This window comes from Gopherus flavomarginatus, chromosome 9, assembly GCF_025201925.1.
Source record: "Gopherus flavomarginatus isolate rGopFla2 chromosome 9, rGopFla2.mat.asm, whole genome shotgun sequence".
Classification (NCBI taxonomy): Eukaryota; Metazoa; Chordata; order Testudines; family Testudinidae; genus Gopherus; species Gopherus flavomarginatus.
This window is the reverse complement of record NC_066625.1, coordinates 92,941,866-92,969,690: the sequence shown is the minus strand read 5'-3', so window position 1 is coordinate 92,969,690 and position 27,825 is coordinate 92,941,866. Positions and strand designations below refer to the sequence as shown.

The 27,825-nt window shown below is 45.8% G+C and overlaps 1 protein-coding gene across 2 annotated transcripts in view; it reads right to left on the bottom strand.

The window, feature by feature from the left end:
* IQGAP1 (IQ motif containing GTPase activating protein 1) overlaps nt 1-27,606 on the bottom strand; it is a 178,745-nt gene extending 151,139 nt beyond the window's left edge. Inside the window, exons 1-2 of one of the 2 annotated variants that reach the window (XM_050967187.1) lie at nt 27,435-27,606; nt 17,688-17,787 (exon numbers count right to left, since the gene is read on the bottom strand). In XM_050967187.1, coding sequence (XP_050823144.1) covers nt 17,688-17,787; nt 27,435-27,489 — 155 coding nt within the window. In that variant the 5' untranslated portion in view covers nt 27,490-27,606. Of the gene's footprint in view, nt 1-17,687; nt 17,788-24,145; nt 24,214-27,434 lie in introns of those variants that run through there. The other variant, XM_050967188.1, reaches the window with a different exon arrangement.
* Between the last annotated feature and the right edge of the window lie 219 nt (nt 27,607-27,825).

Here is a 27,825-nt window from a genome sequence, read left to right as displayed (position 1 = left end):
TCGCTGAATCTTTCCCATGCATAGAGGACTGCATGGGGGAAAGTGCAGAGATGTTTTAGGGAGAAGCAATAAGGCAAATGATCAAGACTGTTGTCAGTGGTCAAGCAAAGGTAGAGGCTGACAGCTTGATAAATTAGTAGACCTAATAGAAAGGGTTCAGCTAACCTGGGAAGGACCATGAACGCAAGGATAAGGAGATTGTATCTGATGCAATGGAGGAGGAGCAGCCGCCATTGGATGGAGGCAAAGAGGGGGTAATGATGTGACAAGGCAGAAAGATGATCCTTGCAGCTATGTTTTGAATGGACTTGAGAGGGACAATATGGGAAGCGGCAAGGCCAGAGAGAATGAGATTGCTGAGTCATGAAATGATGAGCCTGAACAGCCTTGGCAGTCTAGGTAGAGAGAGAAAAGGTCAAATCTTTGAAATTTTATGCAGATAGAAAGTTGCAAGACCTGTATATGGCCTTCACCTCTGTGTCAAGAGAGAGGGCAGATGAGAAAGATGATTCCCAGATTACAGGCCTTAGTGACTAGGAGGAGGATGGTGCAGAGGGATGTGGGAGAGGGTAAGACTTGGGAGGAGCAGGAGGGAGAAAGATCAAAAACTCAGTTTTGGTCATGCTGATCTTAAGTTATCAGCTGGACATCCATGTAGTGATGTTAGAAAGTAAAGGCCAAGATGCGAGATTGGAGGGAGGGAAGGAGGGAGATAGGCCTTCAGAAGATATGTACATTTGCAAGCCATCAGAGTAGAGAAGGTATTTGAAGCTATGTTTGTAGATAAGAGCACCTACATATAGGGTGTAAAGAAAGAACAGTAGGAGCCAAAGACAGAGCCGTGGGGTGGGGTGGGGTGGGGTGGGGTGGGGTGGGGGAGAAGGAGGTGGGACAGGACACCTACTGAAGAATGGAGAAGGACCCACCAAACAAGACACTGATGGAGTGGTTGAAGAACCATGAGAAGGATGGAGTCACCAAAGCCAAAGGAATGCAATATTTTAGCAAGTAGGGTATGGCCAAAGCCATGCAGAGATCAAGCAGGATGTAGAAGTGGAGGTCCTATGATTTGGCCAGCAAGTGGTCATTCAGAACCTTCATGAGACCAGTTCTAGTTGAGCAGAGGAGACAAAATCCAGATTGGAGTGGTCAAGGATGGAACTGGAGGAGAGGAACTCAAGGCAGCAGTTCTAAACAGCACTTGAATGAACCCGGAGATAAAGCGGAGACAGGGTGACAAACAGGCAAGCAGGGGGGATCATGGGCTTGTTTCCTCATTAAGAGGGAGAATAAAGCATGCTGGTATTGTGAGGAGATGAAGCCTGAGGAGAGTGAGACTGAAATTGAAGGAGAGGGTCATTGGGACAAATGCAGGAATTATAAAGAGAGCAGACGGGACACTTCCTTGTCCATGATGAGGCCAAGGGCAGAATGGAAGGCAGTGAGAGGAAGGTCACATCAAACTGTTGATTTTACTCCTTCAAAATGTCTGAGATCCTGTTAGAGTGAAAACTGTGGGCAAGAAAGCTAAGATTTAAGAAAGGAATCAGAGATGGCAAATAGGGGGCTAGGATCACAGCCTGGGATTCAATTAGGGTGGAAACATTGATTTGTCTAGGTAGAAAGTGACACAATTGGAAAAAAAGAAACCACACTGTAGAACCGGAAAGCAACATGGTTGTAAGACTACCACAGAGATGGAAGTTCCCTATTTACTCTTCCACTGGCTACACTAGAGTGAAATATTACTATTACAGAACTAAACCCCTATTTTTTGCTCTGAAATTTCTCATGCCACTCTCCGTCCACAGGTTAACCTTAGAACAGTTTAAAGAAATTTCATTCAGCCTTCTGAATTAGTGAAGTATGAAATACATCTCTTACTTTTTTTTTTGGAGGGGGAGGACGGTAATTGTACTTTTTTGCATCAAAAACTCAAAACCAGTGTGATTTTCAAACTTAGTATGTACAGGAACAGTCATTGCACACATCTGAGACAGTTTGTTAAAATGGATACATTCAAAGCAACTGAAAACAAGATATCTAGCATGTGCAGCATATAATTTTCCTTAATGAAATAAGCATGAATCACTCCTGATAACAATACAGGAACATCTGGCTCAAAGGACAGACCTTGAAATGAACACTATTTATTTAAATAATTACACTATGCTTAGTCCTTTCACTTAACTCTCAACTCCTTTGCCCTCTCTTCTCCAGTGCAGAAAGTCTCTCCCTCACAAACCTCCAGCTCTGGTTCACTTCCTGTTTCTCCACTCTTGTTCTCATGCTGCTGGTTGCTTCTGGAGAAAGTCTGTGCATAGTAATGCAGATGTCCTCCACTACAAATCTATTCACTCTTCCTTCAGTACTGCCATATACAATTGTTCACTTCAATTACCTTGAGCTCCTTTCCTCCAATTCTGCCCTGGATCCCTTTTAGTCCAGTTTCCACCCTTTCTACTCCACTTAAATACACCCATTGAAGTCTCTAACAATCTCCTTCTGGCCATATCTCAGGGCCTCTTCTCCATCCTCATCCTTCTCAACCTTTCTTCTGCCTTAAACATGGTCAATAATACTTTCCTTCTCAAAATACTGTTCTCCTTCAGCTTTAAAACTCAGCACTGGTCCGCCTTCTGCCTTTCTCGTCATTTCTTCAGCATCTTTCAACGGACTCTCCTCTTATCCTCTACCATGTTCTGTAAGAGTCCCATAGAGCTTTGTCTTCAGTCCGCTCTTCTCTCTCTCTCTTTCTACACCTTTTCTTTGATCCAGATCTGTTCGCATGGTTTCAGCTATAATCTTTAAAGTATTGACTCTTAAAGCTATCCTCTCCACTACTGAACTGCTTCTCTCAATCCAATCCCACATGTGTTCCTGGAAGCCTCTCCATCACTTTCAAATTTAGTATGGTCAAGAGCAAGCCCCACATTTTCCTTCCAAAACTTTCCCACTCCCCACATTTTCTATCACTGTTGACATCAACATTATCTCTCTCCTCCATACTGCACATCCAAGCCATGTCTAAATTCTGATACTGCAGTGGTTCTCAAACTTTTTTACTGGTGACCTCTTTCACACAGTAAGCCTCTGAGTGTGCCCCCCACTCCCCATAAATGAAAAAAACTTGTTTAAATATTTAACATCATTATAAATGCTGGAGGCAAAGCAGGGTTTGGGGTGGAGCCTGGCAGCTCGTGACCCCCCATGTAATAACCTCATGACCCCCTGAGGGGTCCCGACCCCCAGTTTGAGAACCCCTGTGATACTGCTTCCTCCACAACATCTTTAAGATATGACATTTGCTATCTGTCCAGTCAACTAAAATTCTCATCCAGGACCTCACCATCTTGTCTTGATTACTATAACCTTCTCTTCCTTGGCCTCTCCAACACACAAGTTACTCCTTGCCCCTCTTCCATTCACCTTCAAGGCCATGAAAAACTTTGTTTAGCCAACCTTTTCTTCTATCACATCATTTTCCCACCTCTGCTCCACCAGTGATGTCCTCCTCAATATCCTGTTTATCTGCTTTTCTCCACAATTAGCTCTATGCTACCACTATGCACAGAATGCCCTCCTCAGGTTGAATACAAATACAGAATCACAGAATCATAGAAGATTAGGGTTGGAAGACACCTCAGGAGGTCGTCTAGTCCAACTCCCTCCTCAAAGCAGGACCAACAACAACTAAATCATCCCAGCAAGGGCTTCATCAAGCCGGGCCTTAAAAACTCTAAGGATGGAGATTCCACCACCTCCCTAGGTAACCCATTCCAGTGCTTCACCACCCTCCTAGTGAAAAAGTTTTTCCTAGTGTCCAACCTAGACAGCCTCCACTGCAACTTGAGACCATTGCCCCTTGTTCTGTCATTTGCCACCACTGAGAACAGCTGAGATCCATTCTCTTTGGAACCCCCCTTCAGATAATTGAAGGCTGCTATTAAATCTCCCCTCATTCTTCTCTTCTGCAGATTAAGCAAGCCCAGTTCCCTCAGCCTCTCCTCATAAGTCATGTGCCCCAGCCCGCTGATCATTTTCGTTGCCCTCCGCTGGACTCTCTCCAGTTTGTCCACATTGTTTCTGTAGTCGGGGACCCAAAACTGGATGCAATACTCCAGATGTGGCCTCACCAATGCTGAATAGAGGGGAATAATCACTTCCCTAGATCTGCTGGCAATGATCCAAATATATAATATTTAAATCAGATTTTTTAATTTACATGTTAGTTCTTTACTTTCTTTCTATTTTATAGTCTTCAATTGATGAAGTGGATGGTTTGCTCGTTTCTTTAATTAATTTCCTGTTAGTAGAATTTCAGATTTTGCAAATTTCACTTTTAAAGTGCTCATCTATGCTAGAAAACAAGTCCACAGCCTCATTAATATCCTAACTATGAGAACATACACCAAAACACAAAATTGCAGATAGTCCAGGCTACATTTGCAACCCACAACACCTTCCCATAGACTGAATGTGTACAAGTCAAAAAACCTGAATACTTCTATTGGGATTTCCAATCTGATGCTGATGGGACTTGTGCTCCTAAGTCACTTTAGGAGCTTTTGAAAATCCCACCCTTAGGTACCTAAACATAGGCTTTGACAATTTTGCCCTCTGTTTATATATATATTATCATTGAATAAATTGATTTGAAATGTTTTTCATAGAAACACAATTTTAGACCTTGATGCTACAAACACCTACGCATATGCTTAACTTTCATACCTAGTTCTTACAAAGCACTTTTCATCGATAGATCTCAAAGAGCTTTATAAAGGAGGCCAGTATCGTTAACCCCATTTAAGCATGAGTAATCGCACTGAAGTCAAAGTACAGGGGATTACTCGTGTAAGTAAAGTTGTATACCTGCTTAAATATGTGCAGGATCACGGCCTTAATTTTCAATATTTTGTTTTATGTCTATAGCAGTTTTGTACAACTCAAATGAGTGGCATTCTAAAACAGGCATTATAATTTAATTTAAAATTTAATAGAGTTGTAATAGCACACATTTTAAATTAGTTTCACAAAGCCCCAACATGATTTAAATCATTTTAACTGTTTTAAATTATTTAAAATTACCTTGATTTAAATCACTCTTCCCAGAAGTTATGGTGTCATAAACAGATAGCTAAGGGTTAATGTCTCTTTTACCTGTAAGGGGTTAAGAAGCTCAGTAAACCTGGCTGACACCTGACCAGAGGACCAATAGGGGGACAAGATACTTTCAAATCTTGGTGGAGGGAAGTCTTTGTTTGTGCTTTTTGAGTTGTTCGCTCTTGGGGCTAAGAGGGACCAGACGTACACCCCGGCTTTCCCAATCTTTCTGAATCAGTCTTTCATGTTTCAAAATTGTAAGTAATAGCCAGGCAAGGCGGATTAGTCTTATGTTTGTTTTCTTAACTTGTAAATGTGTCTTTTTGCTGGAACGATTTTTACCTCTATTTGCTGTAACTTTGAATCTAAGGCTAGAGGGGGAGTCCCTCTGGTCTATATGAATCTGAATACCCTGTAAAGCATTTTTCATCCCGATTTTACAGAGATAATTTTTACCTTTTCTTTCTTTAATTAAAAGGTTTTTTTTTAATACCCTGATTGATTTCTCCTTGTTTTAAGACCCGAGGGGTTTGGGTCTGGGTTTCCCAGGGAAGGTTTTAGGGGAACAGAAAGTGTGCCAGACACTAAATTCTGGCTGGTGGCAATGTACCAAATTTAAGATAGTAATTAAGCTTAAAAGTGTTTATGCAGGTCCCCACTTTTTGTACCCTAAAGTTCAAAGTGGGGGAAAAACTTTGACATGGTGAGCAGCGGTTGAGATTCTTAGGAACCAAAAGCCAGTAGGATTTTTTTTCTCTCCTTTCTAGCTGCTTGGAAAGCAGCCTGAGGGCAGAGGTGTTAAGTTTTTAACAAGGGTCTTTGTTAAGAGGAGGCTTCAAGCTGTGAGCCAGCAGACAGCCAGCAAAAGCATTTACAAGTGAATTGTTTTCTTTCTTTCTGCCTCTCAGGTATGGCTAGTTAGAAAATCTCTGTTAACCAAACAGCCTGAGCTGAAGCATCCCAGTCAGTAAGCTGCAGGGGGGTGTGGCCAGCACAAGAAAGCAGAAAAATGAGTGCCAAGAAAGAAGTTAAACAGGAAAAGGCTAGGCTGGAAGCAGAAGAGAAAGCCAAAGAGGCTGATCACAGGAGAGCTATAGAGATGAAACAAAAAGAGCTGGAGATGAAACAAAAAGAGATAGAGATAAAAGAAAAAGAGATGGAAGAAAGGGAAAGAGAGAGAAAGCATGAACTGGACTTAGCACAACCCTAACAACCCTTCTCCAGGTACTGTTTCCCATCCCAGAAAATTCCCCACCTACAAGGCAGGTGATGATACTGAGGCCTTCTCAGAAAATTTTGAAAGGACCTGCCATGGGTACAGCATCCCTACAAACCAGCACATGATAGAGCTGAGGCCACAGCTCAGTGGACCTTAGCAGAGGTGGCGGTTGAAATGCCTAAGGAACACATGAAGGATTACGAACTTTTTCAAACCAAGGCCAGAATCAGAATGGGGCTAACACCTGAGCATGCCTGTCGGCGGTTCAGAGCCCTAAGGTGAAAACCAGATGTGTCATTCACCCGACACGTCTACCACATTGGAAAGAATTGGAATGCCTGGATATCAGGAGCAAATGTTAACTCTCTGGAAGAGCTGTCCCTCCTAATGCAAATGGAACAGTTCTTAGAGGGTGTGCCTAGATGGGAAGCCCAAAACTGTAACTGAGGCGGGGAGATTGGAGCCAGATGAGTGAAAGTGGCAGAAAAGAAAAAAGCTACTAGCAAGGGGAGCGAATATCACAGGGGGCAAACCGAAAATAAACCCTATCATCGAGGGCAACCCAAGACCCCACCTACAACCCAAGGAAAGCCCCAGACACCCTATTGTCCCACTTCACCAGTCTCCAGCAACCCACCTCGGCCCAGTGACTAGTCAGCTGGGCGATGCTTTAAATGTAATGAACTGGATCATATAAAGGCCAACTGCCCCAAGAACCCCAACCAAGTGCAGTTCATTACACAACCATCACACCCAAGAGCCCCAGGCCCAGATGCCTCTCAAATACCCTCGGAGTGAAGGGAAACCTTAAGAGTGGGCGGAAAGAAGGTTATCGCATGGAGAGACATGGGGGCACAAGTGTCAGCTATCCACCAATCCTTAGTGGACCCCAAATTCATCAACCCAGAGGCCCAAGTGACAATTTACCCATTCATGTCAAAATCTGTAAACTTGCCTACAGCTGAACTGCCTGTTCAGTACAAGGGCTGGTCAGGAATGTGGACTTTTGCAGTCTATGACAATTATCCCATCCCGATGCTACTGGGGGAAGACTTGGCCAATCAGGTGAAGCGGGCCAAGAGGGTGGGAATGGTTACACGCAGCCAAGCCAGGCAAGCTTCCAGACCCATCCCTGTTCCTGAGCCGTCCACAAGGCCCCGTCTGTGTTACCAGAGACTCAGACAGAGGTGGTGGAACCGGATCACCTGCCAACGACTGCAACAGCCATAGTGCATCCAGTCCCAGAACCGGAACTGGAAAAGCAACCAGCACCAGAACCGTTGCCAGCACTGACTCCAGCGCTTGCAAACTCATCTACCACTCCAAAGCCAGAGGGCACCAGCGGGCCTGAACTGGCAGAAGCAGCAGACAACCCTACCCAAGAGGCTCAGCCAGAGCCTGAAATATCACCTAGTGCACCAGCGGAAAGCGGTTCACCATCAACGAAAACAACCCCATTACCTACATCGCTTCCAGAGGGACCAAGCCCAAGTCCACAGTTTAAGGAGGAACTGGTGTCTCCAGTCTCAAGGGAACAGTTCCAGACTGAGCAGGAAGCAGATGACAGCCTTCAGAAAGCTTGGGCGGCGGCACGGAACACCCCATCGCCTCTCAGCTCTTCTAACCGAACCCGGTCTGTTGTAGAACAAGGACTCTTATACAAGGAGACTCTTTCTGATGGACACCAGGAGGACTGGCATCCTCAAAAACAGTTGGTAGCTCCAACTAAGTACTCGGTAAAGCTCTTAAGCTTAGCCCATGATCATCCCAGTGGCCATTCTGGGGTGAACAGAACCAGACAGGTTGAAGAAGTCCTTCCACTAGGAGGGAATGGGCAAGGACGTTGCCAAGTATGTCCGGTCTTGTGAGGTGTGCCAAAGAGTGGGAAAGCCTCAAGACCAGGTCAAAGCCCCTCTCCAGCCACTCCCCATAATTGAGGTCCCATTTTAGCGAGTAGCTGTGGATATTCTGGGTCCTTTCCCAAAAAAGACCCCCAGAGGAAAGCAGTACATACTGACTTTCGTGGACTTTGCTACCCGATGGCCGGAAGCAGTAGCTATAAGCAACACCAGGGCTAAAACTGTGTGCCAGGCTTTAACAGACATTTTTGCCAGGGTAGGTTGGCCCTCCGACATCCTTACAGATTCAGGAACTAATTTCCTGGCAGGGACCATGAAAAATCTGTGGGAAGCTCATGGGGTGAATCACTTGGTTGCCACCTCTTACCACCATCAAACCAATGGCCTGGTGGAGAGGTTTAATGGAACTCTGGGGGCCATGATACGTAAATTCGTAAATGAACACTCCAATGATTGGGACCTAGTGTTGCAGCAGTTGCTTTTTGCCTACAGAGCTGTACCACATCCCAGTTTAGGGTTCTCACCGTTGGAACGTGTGTATGGCCACGAGGTTAAGGGGCCACTACAGTTGGTGAAGCAGCAATGGGAGGGGTTCATGCCTTCTCCAGGAACTAACATTCTAGACTTTATAAGCAACCTACAAAGCACCCTCCGACACTCTTTAGCCCTTGCTAAAGAAAACCTAAAGAATGCTCAAGAAGAGCAAAAGGCCTGGTATGATAAATATACCAGAGAGTGTTCCTTCAAAGTAGGAGACCAGGTTATGGTCTTGAAGGCGCAACATGCCCATAAGATGGAAGCGTCATGGGAAGGGCCATTCACGGTCCAACAGCGCCTAGGAGCTGTTAACTATCTCATAGCATTTCCTACCTCAACCCTAAAGCCTAAAGTGTACCATGTTAATTCTCTCAAGCCCTTTCATTCCAGAGACTTAAAGGTTTATCAGTTTACAGCCCAGGGAGAAGATGTGCTGAGTGGCCTGAAGGTGTCTACTACGAAGGAAAAAGTGACGGTGGCGTGGAAGAGGTGAACCTCTCCACAACCTTGGAACATCTGCACTGGCAACTGATCAAGAAGCTGTGCACTAGCTTCGCCCCATTGTTGTCAACCACCTCAGGACAGACTGAACGGGCATACCACTCCATTGACACAGGTAATGCTCACTCAATTAGAACCCCACCCTACCAGGTGTCTCCTCATGCCCAAGCTGCTATAGAACGGGAGATCCAAAGCATGCTACAGATGGGTATAATCCGCCCCTCTAACAGTGCATGGGCATCTCCAGTGGTTCTAGTACCCAAACCAGATGGGGAAATACGCTTTTGCGTGGACTACCGTAAGCTAAATGCTGTAACTCGTCCCGAAAACTATCCAATGCCACACACCGATGAGCTATTGGAGAAATTGGGACGTGCCCAGTTCATCTCTACAATAGACTTAACCAAGGGGTACTGGCAAGTACCGCTAGATGAACCTGCCAAAGAAAGTCAGCCTTCATCACCCATGCAGGGGTGTATGAATTTAATGTGCTTCCTTTCGGGCTGCAAAATGCACCCGCCACCTTCCAAAGACTTGTTGATGGTCTCCTAGCAGGATTGGGAGAATATGCAGTTGCCTACCTCGATGATGTGGCCATTTTTTCTGATTCATGGGCAGAACACCTAGAACACCAGGAAAAAGTCTTTGGGCGCATCAGGCAGGCAGGACTAACTGTTAAGGCTAAAAAGTGTCAAATAGGCCAAAACAGAGTGACTTATCTTGGACACCAGGCGGGTCAAGGAACAATAAACCCCCTACAGGCCAAGGTGGATGCTATCCAAAAGGGGCCTGTCCCAAAGTCAAAGAAACAGGTCCAATCCTTCTTAGGCTTGGCTGGGTCTTACAGGCGATTTGTACCACACTACAGCCAAATAGCTGCCCCACTAACAGACTGACCAAAGAGACCCAGCCAAAGGCAGGTAAGTGGACTGATGAGTGTCAGAAGGCCTTTACCCAGTTTAAGGCGACATTCATGTCTGACCCTGTGCTAAAGGCCCCAGACTTTGACAAACCATTCCTACTAACCACAGATGCATCTGTGCGTGGTGTAGGAGCAGTTTTAATGCAGGAAGGACCGAATCAAAACGTCCATCCTGTCGTGTTTCTCAGCAAGAAACTGTCTGAGAGGGAAAGCCACTGCTCAATCGGTGAAAAAGAATGCTACGCCATTGTGTATGCCCTGGAAAAGCTACGCCCATACGTTTGGGGACGGCGTTTCCAGCTACAAACCGACCATGGTGTGCTAAAGTGGCTTCATACTGCCAAGGGAAACAACAAAAAACTGCTTCGATGGAGTTTAGCTCTCCAAGATTTTGATTTTAAAATTCAACACATTTCAGGAGCTTCTAACAAGGTAGCTGATGCACTCTCCCGTGAAAGTTTCCCAGAATCAACTGGTTAAAAATTGTCCTTAAAATGTGAAAAGTCTTGTAGTTTACATAATTAGTAGTCTATGTAAAGGTGCATGTGTTTTATTAATCTGTTTATTCTAAAGTTCTAGGAAGAAAGCACCGCCTGTGTGATTCCACACTGTCTGAGATTTGGGGGGCGTGTCATAAACAGATGGTTATGGGTTAATGTCTCTTTTACCTGTAAAGGGTTAAGAAGCTCAGTAAACCTGGCTGACACCTGACCAGAGGACCAATAGGGGGACAAGATACTTTCAAATCTTGGTGGAGGGAAGTCTTTGTTTGTGCTTTTTGTGTTGTTCGCTCTTGGGGCTAAGAGGGACCAGACGTACACCCAGGCTTTCCCAATCTTTCTGAATCAGTCTTTCATGTTTCAAAATTGTAAGTAATAGCCAGGCAAGGTGGATTAGTCTCATGTTTGTTTTCTTAACTTATAAATGTGTCTTTTTGTTGGAAGGATTTTTACGTCTGTTTGCTGTAACTTTGAATCTAAGGCGAGTGGGGGAGTCCCTCTGGTCTATATGAATCTGAACACCCTGTAAAGCATTTTCCGTCCTGATTTTACAGAGATAAAGAAAGAAAAGGTAAAAATTAATTAAAAGCTTTATTTTTAATAACCTGATTGATTTCTCCTTGTTTTAAGACCCAAGGGGTTCGGGTCTGGGTTTCCCAGGGAAGGTTTTGGGGGAACAGAAAGTGTGCCAGACACTAAATTCTGGCTGGTGGCAGCGTACCAGATTTAAGCTAGTAATTAAGCTTAAAAGTGTTCATGCAGGTCCCCACTTTTTGTACCCTAAAGTTCAAAGTGGGGGAAAAACCTTGACATATCGGCTCAATGCAGAAATCACTTTGTGAAAGTTTGTTGACTGTGTTATACAAAAAGTCAGACTGGATGTTCATAATGGTTTCTTCCAGCCTTAAAATCTATGAAAAATAACAAGCCCAGACTCCCTTTCTAGCTACTGAAACTCACCTACTTCTCCAGAATCTAATGGTCTCTGGAAAGCCTTTATTCAGAATGTAAAATTGAGACAGAGGGGGTTGGGAAGTAGGGAGAGAAGAGTTTGTCTTTTCCTCTTCTAGTAATCTGGAGGGAAGGCAAAAGGCAGGAGAATGAGGTTTCCCATACACACAGCTAAGAAGTGTGTTTTGGGATAGGAGAGCTTCAAACAAACCTGAACCTACTACCAAAGCTGAAACCAAAGACAGGCTACTCCTAAAGGAGTCAAAGATAGTACCCTGGTAAGGAAATGAGAAAATGGTGAGAATCTTTGCTTCAAAATGACTTCCTGTCAATAGGTAACTAATTCTAGCTTTCTCCTGTTGCACGGCTTTGCACAGCATCTGAAACACGCAACTGCAGCAACAGAAACTCTAGTGAGAATCTGGCACAAATTCATTTGCAGGAGAAAATCTCCCAAGCTGAACTTCAGTGATCACAATTAAACTGTCAACTAGTTGCCAAAACTGATCCAGGAGTAACCAATAACCAGCAACTCAATTCACACTAAAAATGACAAGCCATGCAGGAGTGAGAATCTCTGAATAACCACACATTCTACAAAAAAGAACAGGAGTACTTGTAGCACCTTATAGACTAACAAATTTATTTGAGCATAAGCTTTCGGGGACTATAGCCCACTTCTTCGGATGCCCACGAAAGCTTATGCTCAAATAAATTTGTTAGTCTCTAAGGTGCCACAAGTACTCCTGTTCTTTTTGCGGATACAGACTAACACAGCTGCTACTCTGAAACCACACATTCTACCTAACAAAATACCAAGAGATGGAAAGCAGTTTCTTCTCTTTCCTTGAAAAACTGGCTTTCCCTGCTTCTCCACCAGGACTGCCCATGCTACGGACAATATCCTAGTTAAATTTATATCAATGGACTTCTTCCAATCTCATCTAGTGCCCAGCACCAAGAATCAGCTCCAAAATCCAGTACACCTCTACCCCGATATAACGCAACCCGATATAACATGAATTTAGATATAACGTGGCAAAGCAGTGCTCGGGGGGCGGCAGGGTTGCGCACTCCAGCGGATCAAAGCAAGTTCGATAGAATGCACTTTCACCTATAAAGCGGTAAGATTTTTTGGCTCCCGAGGACCGTGTTATATCAGGGTACAGGTGTATTTCAAACATTATTGGGTATTCATAGATTCAAAGGCCAGAAAGGACCATTGTGATCATCTAGTCTTATCTCCTGTATAGAGGGATATAGGCCATAGAACTTCCCCAAAATAATTCCTAGAGCGTACTCATTTTGGTCCAAGAGCGTACTCATTTTGGTCCTGCAGAGTGCAGTGCCAGGCTACCGCAAGCAAATTGAGGAACACCAGAGAGTATAGCCCTGGCAATAGCTGTCTAATACCAGGTAATCAAGTTCATCCATCTTGGTATTTAGACTTCTAGCATATGTATACAAGCACTTATAAAATCTGTCAATATTTAGGTGTCTGTCTTCATGTGATGTAATTCAATGGGACTCTTTTTCACTTAACTGTTTCTTTTCAGTTCTGACCTGTACTTTATCAACTTCTATCCTCTCTCATCTTTACTAGGATATAGAGCAGTGGTTCTCAAACTTTTGTACCGGTGACCCTTTCACACAGCAACTCTCTGAGTGTGCCTCCAATTATCATTTAAAAACACTTTTTTATATATTGAACACCATTATAAATCCTGGAGGTAAAGTGGGGTTTGAGGTGAAGGCTGACAGCTCACAACCCCTCATGTAATAACCTCGCGACCCCCTGAGGGGTCCTGACTCCCAGTTTGAGAACCCATGATATAGAGCATCCCCTTTAAATAAATCCTCCCTTAAAGGTTGTCTCTATCTGAACCATGGGCTCCTCCCATACCTGTTGGCTCTCCACAGCCTTTAATTTAAAGATTCCTCTACTACCTTTTTAACTGTACATGCCAGAAATCTGGTTCCATTTCAATTTAGGTGGAGCCCGTCCTTCCTGTATAAGTTGCTCCTTTCCCAAAAGGTTCCCCAGTTCCTAATAAACCTAAATCCCTCCTCCCAACACCATTGTCTCATCTATGCATTAAGACCCTGGAATTCTGCCCAACTGGCAGGGAGCATGTGAAACTGGAAGACTTTCAGAGAATGCTACCATGGAGGTCCTGGACTTTAAATCTCTTATCTTGCAGCCTAAATTTGGCTTGCAGGACCTCTGTTCTACCTTTCTCTATATCACTGATAGCTATGTGTATCACAACCATCTACTTCTTTTGGAAGCACTACCTCATCCCTATAGGATGGGTCCCAGAACCATGTAGAAAGCAGTAAAGGCACACTCTCCTGCAGATCTGAATGGTCAGTGCTAAATTCTATAATAGACCATAATCCCAACTGTCTTTATTTCACTTGGCATGGGACGCACAGTAGATGTACACATCTGATCTGAAGAGGCAATTCTCCACAGAAAACTGCCTGCCCTGTATCCATACTTGCTAAAGCATGATCAGATAGCAGCACAGGAATCCTAGGGGAGGTGCCAGAACCCAAACATTTTGTTGTTGTTTTAACATAAATACATCTCTCACAGCATAGGTCTAAACTACTGCACCAAACAAAATACTGAGATACCAGCTCAGAAGATGTGAAAAAGGAGACAGAATGAGAAGGCACTTGAGAGTCTCAGCAAATATCTTTGGACAAGAGAAAGGAAGAGAGTTACTGTCTCAGACAAGTAGACAGAATTTTTGTGGAGTTCTGATATAAGCAGAACTTGTTGGCTTCACAATTAATTAAGAAGAAAACAATGTACAAAGCAGAAAAACTCTGAAAGGGTCTCATTTCCTGCCACGTGGACTTCTATAATTCATAGATTGAGGCCAAGAGGGACCGTTATGATCATCTAGTCCAGGGGTCTCAAACTCAAATGACCATGAGGGCCACATGAGGACTAGTGCATTGACCCAAGGGCCACATCACTGACACACACCTCTCACTGCCTCTGGCCCCGCCCCCACTCCACCACTTCCATTAGGACCAGCCTCTTCCCATCCCTTCCCTGCCCATTCCAACCCCTTCCCCGAAATCCCCACCCCAGCACTGCCCCAGGGGGTGCAGAAAGGGTGCAGGTTACAGCAGGTTGCTCAGGGCAGGGAGTGCAGGAGGGGTGCGGGATATGGCAGAGGCCTCAGGGCTGGAAGTTGGGGTGCAGGAGGAGTTCAGTGTATAAGCTCCAGCCCGGTGCCGCTTACCTAGAGTGGCTCTGGGGTGGCAGCAGCACGCACTGGGGCCAGGGCAGGCTCCCTGCCTGCCTGCCCTGGCCCCGGCCCCGCGCTGCTTTGTTCCAGGAAGCAGCTGGAACTGTGTCCCTGCAGACCCTGGGGGAAGGGGAGGGGCTCAGGGTTCCGCGTCTGCTGCTCTTGCCGCACCTCCAGGTACCTCCCATGAAGCTCCCATTGGCCGCGGTTCCCTGTTCCCGGCCAATGGGAGCTGCATGGGGTGATGCCTGGAAGGAGGCAACGCAGGAGCACTCTGCCTCCTTCCCCCTCCCTCCCCAGACCGAAGGGACGTGCTGCCAGCTGCTTCAGAGAGCGGCACGGGGCTCACAGCACCACAGGAGGCAATCTCATGGGTAGGCAGAGGAGCCGGGGGCGGGAGGCCCGCAGAGAGCTTGACGGTCCATGCACAAGAGTCACATGCGGCCCGTGGGCTGTGTGTTTAAGACCCCTGATGTAGTCTGACCTCCTGCATAACACTGGCCACAGATTTCACAGAGTGATTCAGGCATCAACGCTTACAACTAATGGTTGAACTAAAGCATGCCTCTATATCCTCAGAGCCAACTTCATTTTCTCCTTTAAAAATATTTATTAAATGCCTTCTTTGTAGTCCCACTGCCTGTGCCAACAGTTGGTGAATATGAACTTGACTGCTTTCCCTCCCTAGCATCAACTCTACCATGTGTGCTGTGTAGGCCAAAAATGCCACCCCAGAGGCAGGGAGAAATTTTCAAACAAATTCTAAGCCCACAATTCTTGGAAATAGAATTATTATACATTCAACACCTTCTAAACAACAAAAGCATCTTATTGTAACAGTTAATTGCCTTAATCTCTGACCATTAGAAAGAGGCAGAATTGGCTCAACTGGTTACTCAGAGGGCAAGTAGAACACAATTAGCATGTCATCTCTCAGCACCATAGTTACGTTTATCATACAAAGAAGTACCACAAAAAGCTTAACAGAGCCTGAAAGTCAAGACTCAGTATGGCAAATCTGACAGACCTGGACAAAGTTTACTACTCAATATGTATAGTTCCTCCACCTTTTCACTGAGTACCATGTTCCTCCACATGCCCCATCCACACCACCATAAAAAAACAAAATGAAAACAAAACAAATGTTACTCTAAATTTAATTCAGTGCAAGCAGCTGCTGCTCCTCAGTTCCCTTTCTGCTTTTCATTACTATTTCCAATGAGTCATAAGGAAAGTATTCAGAACGAGGAAAAGATGGTGGTAGTCTATTCCAATCCTCCCCCATCCTTCACCCACTGCTCAGAAAATACAGCTCTATATGCACATTCCAATATATTTCCAGTCCAAACTACAAAAAGCAACGAATCCTGTGGCACCTTAAAGACTAATAGTTGTATTGGAGAATAAGCTTTCGTGGGTGAACACCCACTTCGTCAGATGCATTTCCAGTCCAAACTGTCACTCCTAGCCAATTCATGAGGTCACCAATGAAATAGAAAAAGAAGCTGGGGAGAAACATCTGCAGAAGTCCAAACAGGAGCTGACACAAAGCTCCAGCTGAGCTGATGGGAATTAGACAATACCTCATTCAGCCTACAACTGACGGAAACAGAAAATGGAATCCTGCTCACTCAGCAGAACCAGTAAGCCTCACTATCAGGACATCTTTATATTGACCTGGAAGGAAGTAAACTGAAAAACAAATTCCATAACACGCACTGATCACTGAATGAGTGGTCAGCAGAGTTTGAACCTAGGATCTTCATCACTGCAGCCTAGACCTCTACCACTGGAGCTGAAGTACTATCATAATGGCTTGTTTATGAACCAGTTTCTAAAGAGGAATACATCATGCACTGAAACAGTGAGATATATGTACAGAAGTAGCCTCATTTTGCAAGGTGCATAACCATGCACATAAATATAGCAGATTCTTTTGAAAAGCTGCGCAAGTGGATTCAACTTGAGTTTGCCATATTAGAGCCGTGGGTTCTACTTCCAGCTCTACCAGAAGTGACCTTGTGCTCAGATAGTCAACAAATCACTGGAAGAGGTAAGATTTAAATTCACAGTTTCCTGGCTCCCAGCTCAATGTGCTTTTTCCTAAAGGATATTTTGAAGGAGAAGGATATGCAGGCAGACTCATGCAACTCTGTACAGCGTGGAAACATGTACAGGTGGAACATTCAGAAAATTAAGGAGCAAGCGTAGAACAAGTTTTACTGCCAAGATACTCCATCTTGTATCTTGGCCAAATATGGCTGGGTTTTCATGGAGTCAACAACAGTCATCTCTCTGACCCCAAGACCAATCACTTGTCAAATTTCAAATTTTCCACCAAATTTCAAAAGCACTAGAATTGTTCAAAATGCTTGGAAAAAATGTACTGATATTAGCAAAATTATTTTTCCTAAATCTTGTTCTTGGAAACTTGAGGCTGAGACCCACCATGGAAAATTTCATCCAAAACCATAACATTTTGGCAAAGTTATAAGGAACTAAAAACAGAGGATTATAGTGGAAAGTGTTAGGTAGCCTTACCTGTGTCACTACTCTCTCCACCTATAATGCAGGCATAAAATTTTACACATACAATATTTTTAAATTACATATGCATACAGGGTAAGCCAATTACATCAACATAGTTTTCTGCACTGACCTCATACACTGTTTCCCCTCCCACTTATACAATATGTACACATTTTCTAGCTATCTACCTCATATAGCCACTCAACAACAGTCAAGGGCTAAATTACGTCCAAATACTCTCTTAAGCAGGTACAATAATACCTCTCAATATCTCATTAGTTTCAAGCTTCCTCTCCTTACCTCTTTGCTTCCTCCAGATGACAAAGATACTCATAAGCCACATTCTGATGTCTTCTCTCATCCATCTCCTCTGCTGTCATCCTCTCATTATCCAGGACAGCTGAAAAGAGCCAAAAACACTGTCAGTCTCCAACATACCTGATATGCAGATATATAAGCGACCCTTGACTTCAGCAGCTTGCACCTATCTCCATAGTAAAATGTGTCATCTTGCCCAAGGAGAGCCACATCAGTGCACACAGCATATTCTCTATTCTATGTATTACAATAGTACCTGGAGGTCATAGAGGACTGATTGTGCTAGGCACTTTACGAACATATAGTAAGGTAGAGTCCTTTACCGAAAGAGCTTACAGCAGTGCTCACCAACCAATAGATTGATTGCAGAGCGTCTGCCAGTTGATCACAATCTGCTGCTCCTGGAAGCGGCCAGCACGTCCCTGCATGGGGGGCAGAGGGTTTCCATGTGCTACTCCTGCCAGCAAGCACAGCACCCACAGCTCCCATTGACTGGGCACAGGGAACTGAGGCCAGTGGGAGTTGCAGTTGCAGTGCCTGCAGGGATCGGCAGTGCACGGAGCCACATGCCCCTCCCCCCAGGGTCACAGCGCAAGGACATGCTGTCAGCTTCCAGGAGTAGCGTGAGGCTGGAGCAGGCAGGGAGCCTGCCTTAATCCCACTGCGCCACCACCCGAGGTTAGTGCCACCCGGTGGGAGCCCACACCACACCTGCACGCCAACCTCCACCCCTGAGCCCCCTCCTGGAGCCAGTACCCCGTCCCTCCTGCACCCAGAACCCCCTGCTCCAGCCCTGAGCCCCCTCCTGGAGCCAGGACCCCATACCCGCTCCTGTACCCCAACACTCTGCCCCAGCCCTGAGCCCCCTCCTGGAGCCAGCACCCTGTACCTCCTCCTGAACCTCAAACCCTGTCCTGCACCCCAACCCCCTGCCTGGAGCCCCCTCCTGCACCCAAACTCCCTCCCAGAGCTTGCAACCCTCACCCCCCTTGCACACTAGCCCCCTGGCCTAGGCTCAGCCAGGAGCCCCCTCCCACACTCCAAACCCCTCAGCCTCAGCCCAGAGCCCACACCCCAACTCCCTGCCCCAGCCTGGTGAAACTGAGTGAGGGTGGGAGAGAGCAAGCAATGAAGGGAGGGGGGTGGAGTCAGTACAGTGGGCCCTTGGGGGAAGGGGTGGAGCTTTGGGGAATGGGCGGGGAAGATCCTGGATTGCACTTAAATTCAAAAAGTGATCTTGTGCTTAAAAAGGTTGGAAACCACGGGCTTACAATCTAAATAGACAAGACAAAGAGTGGGAGGGGAAACAGAAAACAGAGAGGGCAAATGACTTAGAATCAGAGAATACCAGGGTTGGAAGGGACCTCAGGAGGTCATCTAGTCCAACCCCCTGCTCAAAGCAGGACCAATCCCCAGACAGATTTTTGCCCCAGATCCTTAAATGGCTCCCTCAAGGATTGAACTCACAACCTTGGGTTTAGCAGGCCAAAGCTCAAACCACTAAGCTATCCCTCCTGTCATCGTCCCCCACCCAAGGTGTTACAGCAGATCAGTGTCAGAACCAGAAAAAGAACCCAAGACTCCTGATTCCTTGTCTGTGTCCCTCTCTACTATAACACAGTGCCTCTACATGGCTCTTATTTATTATGACTCCACATTATAACAAACAGGATTAAACCTGAGTCCTATTTTTCCACTGTCCTGCACGGGCTTGATGACCAAATCAAGCTGTCCATTACAAATTAAAGAAAACACAATAATCGAAAAATGATTCTTCCCTTTCTCTCCTGTCACGGGCACAGAAGTACCTCGTCTTCTCTTTACTGCTAACCCCTCCATTTATCCAGAGACCCCATCTCATCCACTGATCTCCCTAATGCCCACTTATTCCCTCCTGAATCCTCTCGCTCTCTAGTTCTTTCCCCACACATTATAATTACTGCTCTATCTCATCTCTAAGATTACTGAATGGTCTATCTACAAGCCCTGTTTGGTATTTCTCTCCTCCAATTCAGCTTCTGGCTCCTGTACTCCACTGAAACTGCTCTCACCAAAGATTCTCATCATCTCTTCATAGGCAAAGATGACAGTCAATCTCCCAGCCTCATCTTTTGAGCTATCAGTCACCTCATAGCTCAAACAGTGAATGACAGTGAAAGTGAGGTAGGATCAGAAGAGGCTAAACAAGGAAAGAACATGTTAAAAATTACTTGGACAAATTAGATGTCTTTAAGTCACCAGGGCTTGATGAAATGCATCCTAGAATACTTAAGGAGCTGACTGAGAAGATATCTGAGCCATTACCGATTATCTTTGAGAATTCATGGAGGATGAGAGAGATTCCAGGAGACTGGAAAAGGGCAAATATAGTGCCCATCTATAAAAAGAGAAATAAGGACACAGGCCCTGCTCCCACTCTACCCCTTCCAGCCCCCTCCCCTGAGCCTGCAGTGCCCTCGCTCCTCCTCCCCTCGATCCTCCTGCATGCAATGAAACAGTTGGTTGGGAGGTGCTGAGGGGGAAGGGAAGGCGCTGATCAGCGGAGCTGCAAGTGGGTGGGAGGCCCTGGGAGCGGGTTGGGAGAGCTGATGTGGGGCTGCTGACGTATTACTGTGGCTCTTCGGCAATGTACATTGGTAAATTCTGGCTCCTTCTCAGGCTCAGGTTGGCCACCCCTAATTTAGTTGGTGCTGGTCCTTCTTTGAACAGGGGATTGGACTAGATGACCTCCTGAGGTCTCTTCCAACACTAATATTCTATTATTCCTCCTGTCCTCTCTCTCAAGTTTCAGTATAAATGCTTGTTTATAACACCTTTAACAATTTTGACCCATGAAATGAATACAACACATCTCATTTCATATGTGTAATGAACGTTAAGAACCACTAACTGCCCCCCAACCTATTAAATAAAATAAGACATCTTCAAGTTATGCCCTGTTAGACTGCATTATTTATATTGCATTCATTAATTAAATTACATTACCATGTGCGAAGTTCTAAATCTTGTGTTATGCAGGAAGTCAGAATAAGATTACTAGAGATTATTTTATTTCCAGACATGAATAGCAGCCTAAAAAAAAAAATCTCATTCACATAAAATATTTCTCCTTATGTACATAAATATTTTATGTGAATGAGATTTTAAAATTTACTGTAGCTGGAGCATATAAAAAAAGCTATCCTATTAAGGATGCCTAAGTAACTAAAACGGAGAAGCTTTAGTGGCCTCATCCTTTGGGACAGGAACTTGAAATTTAGGCAGGGATGGCCTCTGTTAGAGTAATCCTTTTGCTGTGCCCATGAAAATCCACCCAAATTTGGCCAAGTTATAGATCTCTGAAAAACTGCAGTTTACACATGCTTAATAGAGGTTTAATAAACCTCCATAACTAAATTACACAGACATTCCCTCCACGCTGGGCAGCGTCCAAATTGGAGCTAAGCCAGGTTTTCCATGCAATGCAGCTTTGAACTGCTGTGGGCCAGGTCTGGTGCCTGTGCAACATTAACACTGCCTCCTCGTGAATCTGCACTGCAATATAGTATTTAAACTACGTACTCACAAGGCAGTATTTCCCAAGAATCCCAACTCATTCAGTGCGCAATTAGTGAGACAGCTGAGCAAGCTTATTTTTGCTTATTTCTGTTCAGTGAGAAAATCCCTACCTCATTCACTGTACAGAGGGTACAAATCTACTCATATACATACATGAACATTCACAATCAGACCATTAGTTTCAATGGATTTATGTCAGATTTATACTGTGATAACTTCAAACACAACTAGGCCTCAAATGAGCCACAAATCTAGAAGACCATCTTCTCATTCACTATGAACCCCTGCCTTACTGAGTGCACATCTTCTAAACCAGTGGTTTTCAATCTTTTTTTTGGGGGACCCATTTGAAGAAAATTGTTGATGTCCGCGACCCACCAGAGCTGGAGATTAAGGGCTTGGGGTGTGGGAGGGGCTCAGGGCTGGGGCAGAAGGTTGGGGTGCAGGGGTGAGAGCGCAGAGTGGGGCCAGGAATGAGGGGTTCAGGATATGGGACAGGACTCTGGGCTAGGGCAGGGGGTTGGGGTGCGGGAGGGGGTCGGATCTCTGGGCTGGGGGTGAAGGCTCTGGGGTGGAGCTGGGGATGAGGGGTTTGGGGTGCAAGAAGGGGTTCCAGGTTTGGGGGGGATCAGGGCTGGGGCAGGGGATTGGGGCACAGGGTACAGACTTAACTCCGGTGGCTCCCGGTCAGCAGCACAGCCGGGGTGCACCGCGGACCATGCTGTGCCCCAGAAGTGGCCAGCAGCAGGTCTGCTCCTATGCAGAGGCATGCAAGCAGCTCCGTGCAACTCTTGCCCACAGGCACTGCCCCCCCTTCCCAGTTCCCGTTGGTCAGTTGCCGGCCAATGAGAGTGCAGAGCTGGTGCTCAGGATGGAGCCCCATGGCCCCCCTACCGAGAAGCTGGACCTGCTGCTGGCCACTTCCGGCGCACAGCACGATAGCAGAAAAGGTAGGCACTAGCCTACCTTAGCTAGGCAGCATCACTGACAGGACTTTTAACGTCCCGGACCAGAGTAAGGCAACCCAGGACCTTATATGCCGTGACCCCGTAGTGGGTCACAACCCACGGTTTGAAAAACACTGTTCTAAACTATACATTGAACAATGAATGGGTCCTGTGAAAATAATAGCATGCAGTTATGTAATTAAATACTGTATTACAATGCATACAGCACGAAGGGGCAGGTCTAAGGTTTAGCATTAACATTGCAATTTCCTGACTTTTCAGTGTTGACATGTCATTCAGATTGCAAATTTAAACAGTTTTTTTTTAATGTAATATGAATTCATTTAAAAGGGACACAATCACATCAGTGGGGAAAAAGGAGTCGTCTTGTAGCAGAAGGAGCCAAGGAATGTTTTTCTTGTGTCAAGGGACGTATATAGAAGGGTGACTGGATGTTTTATGCATATGGGGAGGGTGCAGAAAGAACATGAATGGAGAGACAGGTATCACACACAGAGCAAATGGGAGTACCTCCATCTCACAATCCTATTGCTCTTTGCAGTGCAGGAAAGGAAACATATAGTGGCACCCAAAGTTCCTTGTTATACTTGTCCTTTGGTTGCAAGTTCATCTCACTTGCATCTTGCTGTTGATGTAGAAGCCTAAGTTTAAGTTCTCAGAGTAGTTCAGAGGATTTAGCTATATCTCTTCCACTAACTGTAATGGAAGCTTTGAAAATCTCAACTCTATTTTCTGCTATATTAAAAAGGAGAATCTGCAGTGGTCAATGGACTTTTACTGTTTTTTCAGACTGAAAATCTACAATTATCACTGGCCTGTCACACCAGAAACCTAAAGCTTTCTTTGTTTTGTTAGGTGTTGCTTTGCTTTAAAACATAGGAATTGCCATACTAGATCAGACCAATGGTCCATGTAGTCCGGTATCCTACATCTGACAGAGGGCAGTACCTGATGCTTCAAGGAAATTATAAGAAATCCCATAGTGGGCAGTTCTGAAATAACTTCCCTATAGGGGAACTTTCTTCCTAACCCTGTGAGTCAGAGGTTGGCTTATGCCCTGAAACCTGAGAGTTTATAGCCCTTCAATTTGTATTTATTTAATGTAACCAACTGCAGATGTTCTCATCCATATAAACGTCAATTTTTTTTTAAACTAAGAGATGAGGCCTGGGTTAGGTATCTTAGCCTCAATGATTTCTTGTGGGAGTTAGTTCCAGAGACAAATTGTGTAAAAAAGTATTCTCTTTTTTTATGGCTTAAGGGGTAAAGTGGGACCTTGGCCCCTTGTAATAGTCACACCTTAAATCAAATCAAACTATTCATTCAGACAATGAAGACTAGTGAGTGTGCTTGCTGCAGTACATTAGTAGAAGGGAAGACACTTTTTAGAACAATTCTAAGCCTGTAGCACAGGGGTTCTTAAACTTTTGTACTGGTGACCCCTTTCACATAGCCAGCCTCTGAGTGTCACCCCCCTTATAAACTAAAAACACTTTTTACATACGTAACACCATTATAAATGCAGGAGGCAAAGCGCGGTTTGGGGTGGAGGTTGACAGTTTGCGACTTCCCACATAATAACCTTGCGATCCCCAGTTTGAGAACCCCTGCTGTAGCATTTGAATGGATAAATGTTTTATTTCATTTTTATGTAAAAAAGATTTTAAATAGGGTATGAAAAAGCTATCAAACACTTGCCATAGTTTGATACAAAAGACTGCAAGGGAATAGACTATACCAATAAAGTTCAGGGACAACACCTCACTGAGAAGCCCACCTCCCCTCCTGCTAGCCACTGAAAGGTCCATCACACCAGTATTCCATTCATTACACCAACTCCTCAGAGAATACAGGATCAAGTATAAGGTCTTAACACTAATCTTTAAGGTCCCCCATGGAACCAGCCCAAGATACCTCAGAAAGGTGTCTCTCTTCACAACCAGGAACTTCCATCATCTCTTAAGTTCCACTGGAGCTATGAAGCTGTCAACCTCAGAGCAAGACAGAGTCAAGGCTTTGGTACTCATGTCCAAGGAGATAAAAATGACTACAAGTTTCACAGCCTTCAGAACAAAGTGTAAAATATTTATTTGACTTAGCTTTCCCACAGCTGCAACTAAAAAAAATGACTAAAAAAAGAAGAAAAGAGTTGTGAAGACAAGAAGGGGGAAGTGGGAAGAAGAGGAATATTAGGAGAGAAGGAAGGGAAGAAATAGAGATTAAAAAAAAAAAAAACATAGCACCAATTGTCTGCAACTGTGGTTACTATCTTTGGGGAGGTGCCTAAAAATTATGCAGACGGACACTAACCAGGGCCGGTTCCAGCTTTTTTGCTGCCCCAAGCAGCAAAAAAGAAAAAAAAAAGCCGTGATTGGCAGCACTTCGGCGGCTGTTCTACTGGGCCGCTTCATTCTTTGGCAGCAATTTGACAGCCGGCCCTTCCCTCCGAGAGGGACCGAGGGACCCACAGCTGAATTGCTGACGAAGACCTGGACGTGCCGCCCCCTTCCATGGGCCGCCCCAAGCACCAACTTGCTGCGCTGGTGCCTGGAGCCGGCCCTGACACTAACAAAAAAAACAAGTTTAGTTATATTATACACACCCACAGGCTACTAGTCTCTGTACCAATTCAGGGGTTTCCATCCTTCATATTAGTCTGTCTAGAGCAGCTCTGATATATTTGAAACACCTCCATCCTCCTTCTGGTTATTGGCAGAGAGAATCTCTCTCATCTTGCCACTACTACCCCACACAACATCTTAGAGTCTTCAAGAGGGGTGGCTCTCCTTTATTCTACCCCTTCTTCCAGCACCCTCACTGTTACCAATTGGTCTCCACTATTCTACTCCCACCTCAGCCTCCATTTTTGAGTCCTCTCCTACATTATTAATAAGTCACTACCTCTGCTGGTTTCTAATAGTTTTCCCAAGCAAAATCAGAGGGAAAATAGCATGAAATCCGCTAACATCAATGTTGCAACACTGATCAAAACCAGCATGGAGTTACACACTGAATATGCTTATGAAAGCACTAAGCAGCAATGGCAGCAACACAGCTGTCTGCCTGCAGATTGTGGAAGATACCACAGCATTGGGTTACTTTTGGAAAGCTATTATCACAAACGTAAGAGTGTATTCCTGGGAGAACTCTGTGCAACTGCATACACGCAGAATTCATGTCCGGTGCAGAACTTTTTTTTCTCCTCTGCAAAAAATACAGTTGCCCACAAAGTGCTGCAGTTCTGCCTCTCTCCCACCACAGGCCGCTGTGTCACAAGAACAGCTGACTGACTGGCAGCAACAGCGAGCAGCTAGCTACTTTCATTACAGCAGCCTGCTGGTGGAGCCAGGTTAGGAGGCATAGTGTGGCACACAGGGCTACTGGGGGGTCACAGACTTGGGTTCAGAAGGGCTAGTGGGGGAACAGACTGGGGTGTGGGCTAGGGAACTAGTGCGGTGACAGCACTGAGCCAGGGGTTGAATGGGAGGGGGCTCCAGGGCCACATGGGGGCAGGAGCAGATGTGCCTGACTGAACGGGAAAGGCTCAGAGTCAACCAGTATCAGCAAGGGGGAATCTCCCCAATTTGCTAACAATCCTCCCCTCAAAAGAAACAGTTGCATATTTCTCCCACCCACATTCAACAACTCTCCAGGTATAGTCCCAGGCTCCTTCCGTCCCTCAGCTCCTCCATTACTCCTGACTCCCCCAAGCCTTTACACCGCTTTTGAGGGATGCAGAAATACATTTCTGTATTGTAGTTTAAATAAATTACTCAAGTTTTGTATTAATATGCCTAGTAAGGAATCTAATTGTCAAAAAAATATTTCATGATTTCTTTAATTTATTTTTCTGTATTGTTACAGAAATAGTTACTGACAGGCATTTTGAAATAAATTACCAAAATAATTCAAACTGGCATGTTTATATAGTATTATTTTGACGAACAACATATACAGGATTTTAAAATATTGTGCGCACAATTTTTAATTTTTGGCACAGAATTCTCCCATGAGTAATAGGAGCCAAATATGTCATGACTTTTAAAGGTAAGTTTAAATTCAGCAGAAACCAATAGTGTTAGCAAGGGCCAGCTTCTTATTTGCAAATGCATAAATGAATTTGTCAAGCCATTCATATTTGTAGGCCGCAGTGTTGTTGGTCTTAGGCTATTAAGAAACAAGGTGTAAAGGCAACGTTTTTTAACTGGACTAACTTCTGTTGGTGAGAAAGACATGCTCACAGAGCTCATCCTCAGGTTAGCTGCAACACTGTGACTACTTCTCAGACCTGAAGAGCTCTGTGTAAGCTCAAAAGCTTGTCTCTCTCACCAAAAGAAGTTAGTCCAATAAAATATATTACCTCATCCACCTAGTCTCTCTAATATTTGTAAGACTGATATGTTTCCAAATATTTCAGATGTCTTTTACAGAATATGTAAAAGTAGTGAATAGTACATTTACATTAATACAGCAGAATGAGGAGGAAGCAACTCTGTAATCTGATAGTTTTGTTCAAGAAACACAGAAAAGGAAAACTTGAACATGCAAAGATTAATTGAGATGTTTGAATTCAGACAAGGTAAATTTAGACAGACCATTAGCAAAAGGTCCTTGACAGATCAATGTAGCCACGGGAGTCTCCCAAAAGGGGTAGAAACCCCATCACTAAGGTCAATAAAACTGGCCTGGCAGAGCCCTGAAGATCGAATTCTGCCAGGAACACGCCCGCACAGGCCCCGCGGAGGTTCTGACTGAGCAAGCCTTTGCCAGCGCTAATTCTACGTGAGACACGAGGCAGTTGCAGCTTCTGTGACTTCCTCGCTTGCCCCATGTGCCAAGGCACCCTTCGGCGCCCACTGTCCAGAGGCGGCAGCCGGGGCCAGCTGAGCTCACGCAGGCTCACCGAGCCCCGCCATGCGGAGGGCGGCGGCGCTGAGGACTGCGCGTCAGTCAGACCGTCCCCATCCCCCAGCGCCGCGACGAGCTCCCCGCCCCGCCCCGGGACCGGTCCCAACCCACAGGCCCCGGCCGCAGACCACAACCCGCGTCCCCCGACTGTCCCCGAACCCATCTCCACGCCCCACAGGATCCTCAGAGCCGGGACACTCGGGCAGGGGCGGCGGCCGCGAAGACTGGGCCCATCCCCAGAACAGCGGGAAGCCCCCGGGCCCCGAAGGCGGGCACCGCCCTCCCCGGTACTCACAGCCGTAATGGGGCCGGGCAACCCCGAGCCCGTCAGCTTCCTCCGAGACAGACATGGTGCTGCGGGCCGGGCCGGGCCGTTCGGTCGCTGCGGGGCTGGGCGGACGCAGCAGCGGCTGAGGCGGGAGCGGCTGTTCCTGTTCCTGTTCCTGGTTTCAGCGCTGGGTGTGTCGCAAAGAGGCGCCGCCCGCCCCCGGCAGCCCGAGCCTTGCGCTCTTAGCGCCGCTCCCCGTTCTCCCCCCAGCCCGGCTCCTGCCCCTTCAGCCCTCGCCCACCACGGGCCCGTGCCGGAGCGGGCACCGCGCGCTCCCTCTGCAGTGCCCGCCACCACGCTCCCGACAGCCGAGCTACAGCCCCTCATTCAGCCCCAAACCAACGCAGAGCCGTGCTGT